The sequence below is a fragment of the Penicillium psychrofluorescens genome, assembly GCF_964197705.1.
Source record: "Penicillium psychrofluorescens genome assembly, chromosome: 3".
Taxonomy (NCBI): Eukaryota; Fungi; Ascomycota; class Eurotiomycetes; order Eurotiales; family Aspergillaceae; genus Penicillium; species Penicillium psychrofluorescens.
This window is the reverse complement of record NC_133441.1, coordinates 620,235-631,024: the sequence shown is the minus strand read 5'-3', so window position 1 is coordinate 631,024 and position 10,790 is coordinate 620,235. Positions and strand designations below refer to the sequence as shown.

Genomic DNA, 10,790 nt, shown 5'->3' with positions numbered 1-10,790 from the left:
AGGTTGAATCAACCAATCAAGACAAAATCCACTTCCTCGATCAGCAGAGAAACATGGTGTCTCCAGCCACCATTGAGTGTGTAAACGAGTGCCCGTCGCGGTCGAAGGCTGCGAGGTTTCTGCCTGTTCACATACCGCGAGACACAAAGCCAAACAGACTGAATACAAAGGAACAGACCAACCAAAGAAGGAGAATCTTTGTCGCCTGCAGTCTCCAAGTCTCTTCGGTCGCATCTCTAATCGACCTAAACTACCACATAACGCCGCCAACCCCCAGCGGTCTCTTTGAACACACGCAGACGGTCAAACCCGGCTGTCGAACAACACAAATCACCTGCGACTCCCCTACCTTCTTGCTTCTGAACGTCCTCTGATCAAACGCGCGAACGAGCGAACCACCTTCGCCCTCGCCTACGGTCGGCATTCCAGTCTCACCGAGACCCTGAGTCACCAGGTGGAAGGTTGAATCGCTCGCCTCAATGATGAACTACAACATATTCTGAGGAGCACTGTGACCCTATTCAATTCCGGCAAGAAGTCAGCCAAAGGCTGAGCATCATCAGACCCTGTGTTTTTCTTCATGGGCCGCGCCAACGCAAGCAGCTTCAGATAACGGGAGTAGTCGAATCACTTGCCTCGATGATGAATTGCATGCAACACACTCTGAGGAGCACTGTGTCCCTATTGCATCCCAGCAAAAAGTCAGCCAAAGGCTGAGCTTCATCCGAGAGGGTTCTTCTTCATTGGCCTAGACCTCAGATCGTAACAAGGGAATCACTTGCCTCGATGATGAACTACATGCAATACACTCTGAGGAGCACTGTGTCCCTACTGCATCCCAGCAAAAAGTCAGCCAAAGGCTGAGCATCACCCAAGGTGTCTTCTTCATTGGCCCGGACCTCAGATCGTAACAAGGGAATCTCTTGCCTCGATGATGAACTGCATGCAATACACTCCGAGTAGCGATGTGTCCCTACTGCATCCCAGCAAAAAGTCAGCCAAAGGCTGAGCATCATCCGACGGTTCTTCTTCATTGGCCTGGGCCTCAGATCGTAACAAGGGAATCACTTGCTTCGATGATGAACTGCATGCAATACACTCTGAGGAGCAATGTGACCCTGTCCAAAGCAAGAACTCAGGCACGGCGAAGTATTATGCCCTCAATCGTCGATACTGACATGGATCTCCAATTGAAACAAGCGAAATGCCTGCCCTAATCCCTGCACTTCTTCTTTCGACCGTTTTGCAAACGCAAGGCGACGAGACAAGATGATCGGGACAAATGCAGAATGGAGGAAACTACTCGAAGGGGGCAACAACAACACCGTCTGGTTCGTGATAACTCAGGAAGTTACGATGGGATCATTAAGCCATTTGTCTCATCTGCTCTTGCTAAACTATGGTCTGTATGTTTACCCACTAAACAAAATTCAAACAGGAAGGACAGCTGTACCCTACTCTTGACCGGGCTTCAACCGCGAACATCTTACATTATGCTACCATCGGGGTCCTCCTCTCTTCAACTTGGATCTCCCGTCAACTAAACTCTCAAATTGAATTCTTTGTTGTTTTCTTTACTGACCTGGCACCTGGTCACATAAGATCCAAGTTCATTACATTCTTTTTTCTGCCATCGCCGCACAGTTGTACGGACGCGAATTCCATTAAGAACGCTGTCCCAACTCGCCTTGGTGCCCTAATATCTCTTTCGACTGATTGAGACCGAAGTGCGCAAGCTACTACAAGGCTGCCGAATCCGACGCGAAAGCCGCGATAACACTGAACAACTGAACCGAACAGAACGAATCAGGAACTATGGCTAGGTCTTCGACTACCCGAACCCGGAACGTTCCTCGACCCGAAAAGTCACCCCGAATCGACGATGAAGAGGATCCCGAAGACGTAGGAAGCGAAGCATCGGTCCCCTCTGAGAATATCCCAGTAGAAGTCTCCTACCCGAAGCTCCTGCACACCTCGCTCGCCGCTGAGGAGGGCCGGCGAGAGTCATTCTACGTTTGCGTAGTAGAAGAAAACCCCGATCCGAGTGGTAGCCCCTAAAGGATTGGCGAGCTGTTGGAACATACACGGCTCACCCTATCCGAATTCAAGAAGGCCGTTAAGAAGGAACCTGAGGGTCTCTTTGACATGATCTTGAAAAGAGAACGCCCCTGGACGGTGTGCGCCAACGCAAAGGACAAAGAAACCCGAATTACGCCCGCTACTACGGCTAGTGGTCACAGACGCGACCAAGAACATGAGCAAGAACTAGAAGCAATGCAAGCTGAGTATGAAAGCATGAAATTGCGTCTTGAAACTAAGCGAAACGACTACGCGCACCAGCTCCTACAACCCCTCTCGAGAAGGCGGCCGTAGGAAGAAAAAGGCTGGCTTACGAACCCCTGCAACATGCAGCCACTCGAGGGACCAGCGGTGGACTGTCCGGAAAAGTTGCAAATTTGCTTATGTTGGAAGCTAGCGCTGACGGTATCGGCCAATTTTCAGCTCGCCGCAGCTTGCCATCTCTGAGTCACAGAATTATCGCGAATAAATAGTCAACGAGACCGATGCTGATCGAATGTATTCCCTGCCTTCAAATCCTGCCACCATGGCTTCCAGCTATACCTACTCATTCTTTCCTGTCTCGAAGACCGATGGGACTAGCGCCTCCGCTCAAAAATATCGAGAATTGCGCTTGAAAGCATTGACAGTTTCACCTGGCTCTTTCTCATCGACATACGATATCGAAGCGGCTTTCACCGATGCAGATTGGGTCGATCGCCTCACTATCCCCGACCGAGAAGTCTTCATTTGTGCCGCTACACCATTCGGACATGATCCCTTATGCCCCGATGACATCCAATGGGTTGGTCAGGTCACTCTGCGAGGACCTTCGTCCAGGGCTGGTTTCGAGTTACCCCCGGAAGCTGGCCAGCCACCACAGAGGTCCGATGAAGAGGAAGAGCGATGGCAGATGCTAAGCTTGTTTACACTTCCGGAACATCGCGGCCGTGGACTTGGGAGCAAACTGTGCCAGGCGTCCCTGGATCATCTTCGATCGTATAGGTCATCTCCTCGGGAAATTCAAGTACGGCTCATCGTTAAGGCGGGAAATGATGTTACTGTGGAATTGTACCGGCGACTTGGGTTTATACACGCCGGCAGAGCGACTCTTGCTGAAGCCATCATCGCAAATGGAGATGAGCATCTTCTCCCGAAAGATCGGAACTCGGCAATGTTCTCAAAAAGACAAGGGCTGATTATGATATCGCGTATATCACGCTCATAGTGTCTTTGGAAATGCGAAAGTGGGGGAGAACGACAAAATCGGCATTGAATCTTTGGGCAGAGAGGGTCATCCCGATTTTCTCAGCCGCCCAACGTTCCGTGGTTTTGTGGACCAGTATCTAGATTTTGCTATTTTCAGGTCATGAGATTTTTAGGTACTATTTATTAGAAGAATAAAAATCATAACAAATAAGCGTTAAGAAATCTAGGGCGACCACTAAGGCGGCTAATCAGATCATTTGATGAATTCGCTTCTAGTCTTTCATAATCTAATCGGAGTTGAGGATCTCAACTCCGGAAATACTCTGCAAGGGAGCATAGTTTGGATCAAAGTGGCAACTATAAATACAGACTGGAAAACTTAATCCACTTGGGCTTATCTTCTGTTTACAGACCAAAATGGCTTTGAGCTTCGGACAACACTACGCTATCCTCAACCTAGATTGGATGTCTATCCTCATAGACGCCGTCAAGGACACAGTCGAAGGCCAAACCTTGATCACAAATTGCTCTCGATGGAACGACGCAATTCACCAAAAGACTCCTCGCCCCCTAACGATTTTCACTACCCTCTCCTTCAGCCCCGGACAGCCGGAAGTGGAGAGCGACACGCCATTCTCCAAACTGATTGAACCATTCGGTAGCTTCGAACAAGGCTCTCCAGAGGTTCAGATCTATCCCGAGTTTACGATCGATGAGAAGGATATCGTACTTCAAAAAACGAGATGGTCGGCCACGTCTGGGAACAGCCTGGAGCAGATCTTGAGAGCGCAGGGTATTGATACCGTTGTCATTGTATGTGAATCCTGGTAGTCCAGTGGAAGTATATCGAGCTGAAATTCGTCTAAAACAGTCTGGGCTGAGTCTTTCCGGAGTGGTTATGAGCACCGTCTATCGATTGTTCGATTTGGACTTTAACATTTATGTCATTGCGGACAACGTGCTGGAATTGCCGGTGGACCAGAATGCGGATGTCTCAAAGGTCATGCTGGGAACCGTTCTGCCCAATATGGGTCTTCAAGCCATATCTCTCAACGAGGCCCTTCAGGCAATCTGAGATGTTGGTAGTTGAGAATGTATTGATTGGTCTTCAGCCTTCCGCAGTACTGTGCTTGAATCAAGTACCATGTGTACAACTCACCACCGCGTAGAGCATTGTTCCAAATTCATCGATGTTTTCGACCCACCGATCAACCCGGAGGCGTCGTTGTGCAATCTCAGCCTCATTCAGGTCTGCCGGCGTAGGCCAGAGCTCATCAATCGTAAGACCATTCTCCGTCCACTCAGCCAGATAGACGTTGTATGCCTTCTCCCAGTTGCCGCGACCTTGTGCTTGCCAAAGTATTTTATTCGCCGGGGCAGGAAGACCCTGCAGCTCAGTTCCAAGGAATGTCGGAAGATTTTCCTGCGCAGACAGGATGCTATCGAAGAAGTACATCACGTATAGCGTGCGCCGCTTTGCCTCGGTGACAATCCACTCCTCCCATCTGGGACGGGCATGGTGCTGGTCCGCTCTGCAGACGAGTCCTCGTTGGGACGCAGAGCAGGCAAGTCCTTGAAGGTTCATCATTGCCTGACGAAAAAAGGGGTTGGGTCTTTGGTCGAGCCGAAAAAATAAGACCATGGAGTAAATGAGGTAGGCTTGGAACGCAGCCAGCAGGGACATGTCGTCGTAGCTTTCTCGTAGTTCCGTGATGCTTTCCATTTCTCGTTGGAGAATGGTCGCAGCGGCATCCTCACTTCCGGGTAATGGGGTTTCGCATATTCGGGTCAAGCTCAAGCACGTCGCGAGCGGGGAGTTTGCCGGCTGTTCCATTACTACCATTTGTGCAGGGTGGATAAAGGGCAGAATTCCACGACCTCGGGTTGCGGCAGCGGCGTACGATTTGAGGATCTGGCAGATGAAGCGGGAAACGTTGAGAGGATACTCCTTGATCATCTGCTCGGGCACGGGAATATACGGATTCAGCCAGCGATTACTGATGTCATCAACGTTGATGGGACAGATCAGATCAAGACCTGTAAAGTCTAGCTGGTCTGGCGAGGCATTCACCGAGCTGGCCATCGCTCCCCCAGTCACTGTAGGGCTGGAACCCGGTGTGTTGATTGACAGACGACCAGGGCTTGGAAATGGTATATCCGGTAGTGCGGTCTGGCTGTAAAGACCTGTACCATGGCTGGTGATTGATTCGTCTGCACCGTGGCCCAGCTGAGGGTAAACGCATAGGAGACCGCGCTGTGTACATCGGGTACAGCATCCGCTTTTGCGATCACACCTCGCTTTGGCTGTCGAGCATTGCTGGCAGGACTTTTGTCGAGAAGTAGCATATCTCGATGAGCCCATGGCTGTTCTGTATATGTAGAAGGAGGACGTGGTGTGAAAGGCTAGCTATTTATTTGGGCGGTCAACCGCATGCCCGTGGTTCTCCACTAGTATAATAAGGCAGGATACCTGGAGATCGAGCCCATGACGGTAGTGAGATTTACCATAGGATGGACCACTAGGGAGCTGTAGAAGGAAAAATGGTCTGATTTGAGCTGCTGGTTACGCGCGAGCACGGCTTATATACACAAACTCGGTCACGTGATACTACTGGCATCTGCCCGGCTGCAATACACAGTTATTATTGATATTCTTCAGACCTCTGCGAGTCGGAACTTGAGACTATCTCCAGTTCGTAATGGTTCAAGCATCTACTTATGCATCGACCAGAATGCACCTCCCCCAGTACGAGATTATCCCTATGCGGTTAGCCTTATCGCACGTTGATCGTCCGATAACTTTTTTTCTGCCGCGTCTTACCGTCCGCCACTCAATCCATTATTTTCACCCTTCGCCGTTGGATTTGAATTTTTTTCATCATTTGTCTTTTTTTTTTGAAGATACAGACCATCCTCCCTATGGAAGGTCCCCCAATCAACGATGATGCCCAGCCGTACGCAAGCATGGCTGGGAAGCTGGACCCCCGACTCCTCAAAGCCGTCGACGTGATGGGGTTTGCGACCATGACGGCTGTCCAGCAGCGTGTTTTGAACGAGCTCCCGAACTGGCGCAGCGACTGCCTCGTCCAGGCCAAAACCGGAACAGGAAAGACCCTGGCTTTCTTGCTGCCGGCGTTGCACTGTCTGCTCCAATCGGCGCCCCCAAGAGGCCAGGTCGCTATCTTGATCATCACTCCCACGCGAGAGCTGGCCCAGCAGATTGCAAAGGCGTGCGATCAATTGACATCGCAAATCGCGAAGCCTCTGGAGTGTCATATTGCTGTCGGTGGGACAGCGCGGGCTGCGGCTCATAACCGCTTCATGAAGGGGGCGCCTTCCATTCTTGTGGCGACCCCAGGTCGACTGAAGGATTACCTCTCTGAATCCTCCACGGCGGAGAAGCTGTCGAACATTCAAACTCTGGTTTTGGACGAGGCCGACACGATGCTCGAGACAGGTTTCCTGGCTGATGTGAAGCAAATTCTTCGGCTTATTCCACCCAAGAGCACGGGCTGGCAGGGTATGTGCTTCTCAGCAACGGTTCCGCCCAAGGTCAAGGATGTGGTCAGTGTTGTGTTGAAGCCCGGCTACAAGAGCATTTCCACTATTGAGAAAAACGAAGTGCCCACGCATGAGAGAGTACCCCAGTACCATGTGTTGATACCGTCTGTGGCAGACACTTTTACCACGCTTGCCTCCCTTCTCAATTTTGAAAGCAAGAAAAGCTCGAAAATCATTGTTTTTGGCGTTACTGCAAACATGGTTGCTCTCCTTGCAACCGTGTTCTCTCGCGGCTTGACGCCTTTGAAGGTGTTTGAGATCCATTCCAGACTCAGCCAGAGCGCGCGCACAAAGACCACGGCCCAGTTCAAGGAGGCCTCTTCCGGGGTTATGTTTGCTTCAGATGTTATTGGCCGTGGCATGGATTTCCCGAATGTCGACCTAGTCGTTCAGGTCGGCCTTCCATCAAACGGCGAACAGTACGTCCACCGTGTTGGCCGTACCGCTCGTGCCGGCAATGATGGCCGCGCGATCATCCTCCTCACGCAAGGCGAGTCCTTCTTCATGAGGAATAACCGCCACCTGCCCATCCAGCCCCACCCGCAGACCGACGCGATCATAGCAGGCGCTCCCGCATGCGCCGACGCCGTCACGCAGGCCATGTACAGCCTTGAAGAATCGACCAAGCAACGCGCCTACTCGTCTTTCATTGGATTCTTCGCTGGATCAGGTCTTCTGAAGCAGCTCCGTCTCGACAAGGCCGGCCTTGTCCAGCTCGCCAACGAAATGGCCATGAAAGGCATGGCGTGTCCTGAGCCTCCACCAATGGACAAAAAGGTCATTGGCAAGATGGGACTGAAGGGTGTGCCTGGATTCAACTATGGGAATGGAGAGGACCTGAACGGAGATATTCATCGATTCCGCGGTCCTCCAAAGGGCAGGCCTCGTGATGCACTTGCTCCCGGAGCTGGACATGGTCATGGAGACCGAGGCGGTGGAGTTGAGAAGAAGCGTGGAGGTGGGGGTGGCCGTGGGGGAGGTCGCGGTCGAGGAGGACGGGGAGGAAATCAGAGAGCAGGATAAGCACACGACCAGGCATCATGAGCCATGCCATTGATTGCAATTGCAAGCGGAATAGACACCAGAAGATAGAATCCTGTACATTAATCAATGCCACGAATGAACCCAGATTCTAGATTGTTTCTGCCAGATTTCCTCTTCCAGCAACATCATCCGCCACTCCAAACCCTTCCCCCCACTTTTTGTATGGCGTCAGATCAATCAAGTGGCGGAAATTGCCGCGCCGGAGGGACTGACTTTCGTTTCGGAATTATAAATCAAGGTCGTTGCTCTTTTCTTCTCTTCCTTCTCTTCTCACACATCCATCCATCCATTGTTTCAATTCAATATTCACCATGGCCACATCACTGCAATCCACGTACAAACTGGTCTCGGGGTTTGAGATCCCCGTGGTGGGGTTCGGGGTACGTCTGCCCCTCTTCTTCGCTCAATTATTATTCAATGTGTCTTCGATGATGCTAACATGATGGTCTATCTACTAGGTCTACCAAACGTATGCTATCAGTTATTGATCCGAGCTACAGGACTTCATTCTAACGCACACCAGTCCCGCCGACGTCGCCGAGCGCGTCACCCTCAAAGCTCTCGAGCTCGGATACCGCCATGTAAGCTAGAAGCTATTTCCTGCTGCAAACCCTCCCTCCGGCACTTGTATCTTACATACGAATAATAGGTCGACAGCGCCAAGGTCTACGGCAACGAGAAAGAATCCGCGACTGCAATCCGACAGTCCGGCCTGCCCCGCTCGCAGATCTTCTACACGAGCAAGGTGCCCAAGTCGCTGATGGGCTATGAGAACGCCAAGCAGGCGATCGAGGAGAGTATTGCGGCTGCGAATTTGGAGTATATCGATCTGTACGTCCCCCTTCCCTTTTCCACCTCGTGCCAAAAACCAGAAAACACAACTGACCCCCACCACCACCAAATAGTATGCTCATCCACGCCCCCTACGGCGGCAAAGAAGCCCGCCTAGGCACATGGCGCGCACTGGTCGAAGCCCAGAAAGCGGGTAAGATCCGCTCGCTCGGCGTGTCCAACTTCGCTATCCAGCATCTCGATGAGTTGGAGGAGTACATCAAGAGCGGCGGCGGTGGGGAGATCGCTGTCGGCCAGTATGAGATCCATCCCTGGTGTCCGCGCGAGGATGTGGCCGAGTGGCTGCGCAGTCGGGATGTTGTTGTTGAGGCGTATTCGCCGCTTGTGCAGGCGACAAGGATGGAGGAGCCTGTGCTAAAGAATTTGGCGGGGAAGTATTCCAAGACGCCGGCGCAGGTTTTGATTAGGTGGAGCTTGCAGAAGGTAAGTCAAGTCTTTCCTTTTTTTTTTTTGATACTTGAGAGCAAAAACGATGGCTGATGATTGATGTAGGGCTATGTGCCGCTGCCCAAGTCGGTGACTGACTCGCGCATCTTGGAGAATGCGCAGGTCTTCGATTTCGAGCTGTCATCCGAGGACATGGATAGTCTGAAGTTGGATGAGTATGCGCCTGTGTGCTGGGACCCTGTGCGCGACTGCAAAGTCTAGAGAGATAGTCATAGTTAGTGTGTCCGTATAGTGTTTCTCAATCAGGCAGTTTGTTGATCCTGACACACCGCCTGGACAACCTTTAACCCCACCGAGCAAACAACACCGTCTTCCTATTCTTCACGTCCACACCTAGACAAACCAAACCCCATGGCAGCCCCAACCCCAGCCACCCCATCTCCTCCCCCATGACCCCGCCACAGCCAGTCCGTCTCCGCGGCGCACCACAGCCAGCTCAACCAACACCATGTCGGACACAACACCACGGCGCGTCATCGCCGAGAAATCACGCACCGTGCGACGCCGCTACCAACGCAGCAACAAGGTATTCCAATTCACGCCGGAGCAGCTGCAGCGCATAGAACGGGAGCAGGAACGCGAGCGGCGCGCGAAGCAGCTGCGTGAGCGGGAGAAGAAGCGGATTGCGAATAAGAAGAAAAAGAGCGAGCAGGAAGCCCGCGCAAGAGAGGATCGCAAGAGACATGGACTTTTGGATCTAGGGGTCGCGAATGTGTCATCCAGTCAGCCTTCGTTGGCGAGGTTTTTGGGGATGAAGCCGCCACCGCAGCAGACAAGGCGGGATGTTGAAGGGAGTGAGGTGGCTAGTGCTACAGGTACTAGGGAGAAGAACAAGGAGGATGAGGAAGAGGAGAGTGAAAGTGGTGGGGATACGGAAGTTGATTCAGATGCATTTGGCGATTGGGATGAGGAGATTGGGCCGGCGCTGTGTGCGATCCAAGATGCGGGCGTCTTGGAGAATGCAGATGCAGATTTGGAGAAAGACAAAGAGAAAGAGAATCATGACCCCGCCAATGACGACGACGAGTTCTCCGAGTGCTCAGCCTTCTACGATGAGGAGATCATTAAAGAAGCCGATGCCGCTGCCACTGCCACTGCCACTGCCACCGGACCGAAGACAGACGAACGACCTGCAACCCACTCTACAAATAATCCATCTACAGCACTACCAAACCCCTCACCAGTAGCAGTGGCGGCAATTACATCTTTCGGAGACTCGTTTCGAGACGAGACGGCCGATTTCCTAGAAGAAGTCTTCTCGCATGGCGGCGCGGACCCATTTCACGAATTGATCCAGTTGGAAACGAGACCATGATTTTTTTTTCACAATTACAATTACAATTATAACTCCAACCAACATTGGCATGGCATGGCATAGAAAAAGAAAAAAGGCTGTTGAGATAGCTCAAATGATTGCATACAACCGAATCATGGTGGAGCCCATTCGATCGGGTGCGGTCCGACGGCAGCGGATCAGGTCGGATGCTGTATTGGAGTTTCTGGTTGACAATTGGAGATCAGATTTCCGATAATAAATAAGCATCGGAGACGTACGACGTCAATGGATCGTCGGAATGACTTAACTTGAACTTATACTTGTACTTTTAATTCCCCCTCTC

The 10,790-nt window shown here is 51.7% G+C and overlaps 5 protein-coding genes across 5 annotated transcripts; 4 read left to right on the top strand and 1 right to left on the bottom strand.

The window, feature by feature from the left end:
* Window positions 1-3,684: 3,684 nt before the first annotated feature.
* On the top strand, window positions 3,685-4,342 carry PFLUO_LOCUS4362 (uncharacterized protein; the record flags this gene model as incomplete). The annotated part of the gene is made up of 2 exons (XM_073781704.1): window positions 3,685-4,080; window positions 4,139-4,342. The coding sequence occupies 2 exons, from the start codon at window positions 3,685-3,687 to the stop codon at window positions 4,340-4,342; spliced, it is 600 nt and encodes a 199-aa protein (XP_073638432.1).
* A 60-nt stretch (window positions 4,343-4,402) lies between these two features.
* PFLUO_LOCUS4361 (type 1 serine/threonine-protein phosphatase catalytic subunit glc7) lies at window positions 4,403-5,350 on the bottom strand (the record flags this gene model as incomplete). Its single annotated transcript, XM_073781703.1, has 1 exon — window positions 4,403-5,350. One exon carries the CDS (start codon window positions 5,348-5,350, stop codon window positions 4,403-4,405), a length of 948 nt encoding a protein of 315 aa, XP_073638431.1.
* Window positions 5,351-6,186: 836 nt separating this feature from the next.
* Window positions 6,187-7,851, top strand: PFLUO_LOCUS4360 (uncharacterized protein; the record flags this gene model as incomplete). The annotated part of the gene is made up of 1 exon (XM_073781702.1): window positions 6,187-7,851. One exon carries the CDS (start codon window positions 6,187-6,189, stop codon window positions 7,849-7,851), a length of 1,665 nt encoding a protein of 554 aa, XP_073638430.1.
* Window positions 7,852-8,183: 332 nt separating this feature from the next.
* On the top strand, window positions 8,184-9,372 carry PFLUO_LOCUS4359 (uncharacterized protein; the record flags this gene model as incomplete). Its single annotated transcript, XM_073781701.1, has 6 exons — window positions 8,184-8,252; window positions 8,331-8,341; window positions 8,396-8,453; window positions 8,522-8,703; window positions 8,778-9,147; window positions 9,217-9,372. 6 exons carry the CDS (start codon window positions 8,184-8,186, stop codon window positions 9,370-9,372), a joined length of 846 nt encoding a protein of 281 aa, XP_073638429.1.
* A 247-nt stretch (window positions 9,373-9,619) lies between these two features.
* Window positions 9,620-10,486, top strand: PFLUO_LOCUS4358 (uncharacterized protein; the record flags this gene model as incomplete). Its single annotated transcript, XM_073781699.1, has 1 exon — window positions 9,620-10,486. The coding sequence occupies one exon, from the start codon at window positions 9,620-9,622 to the stop codon at window positions 10,484-10,486; it is 867 nt and encodes a 288-aa protein (XP_073638428.1).
* Window positions 10,487-10,790: the final 304 nt, after the last annotated feature.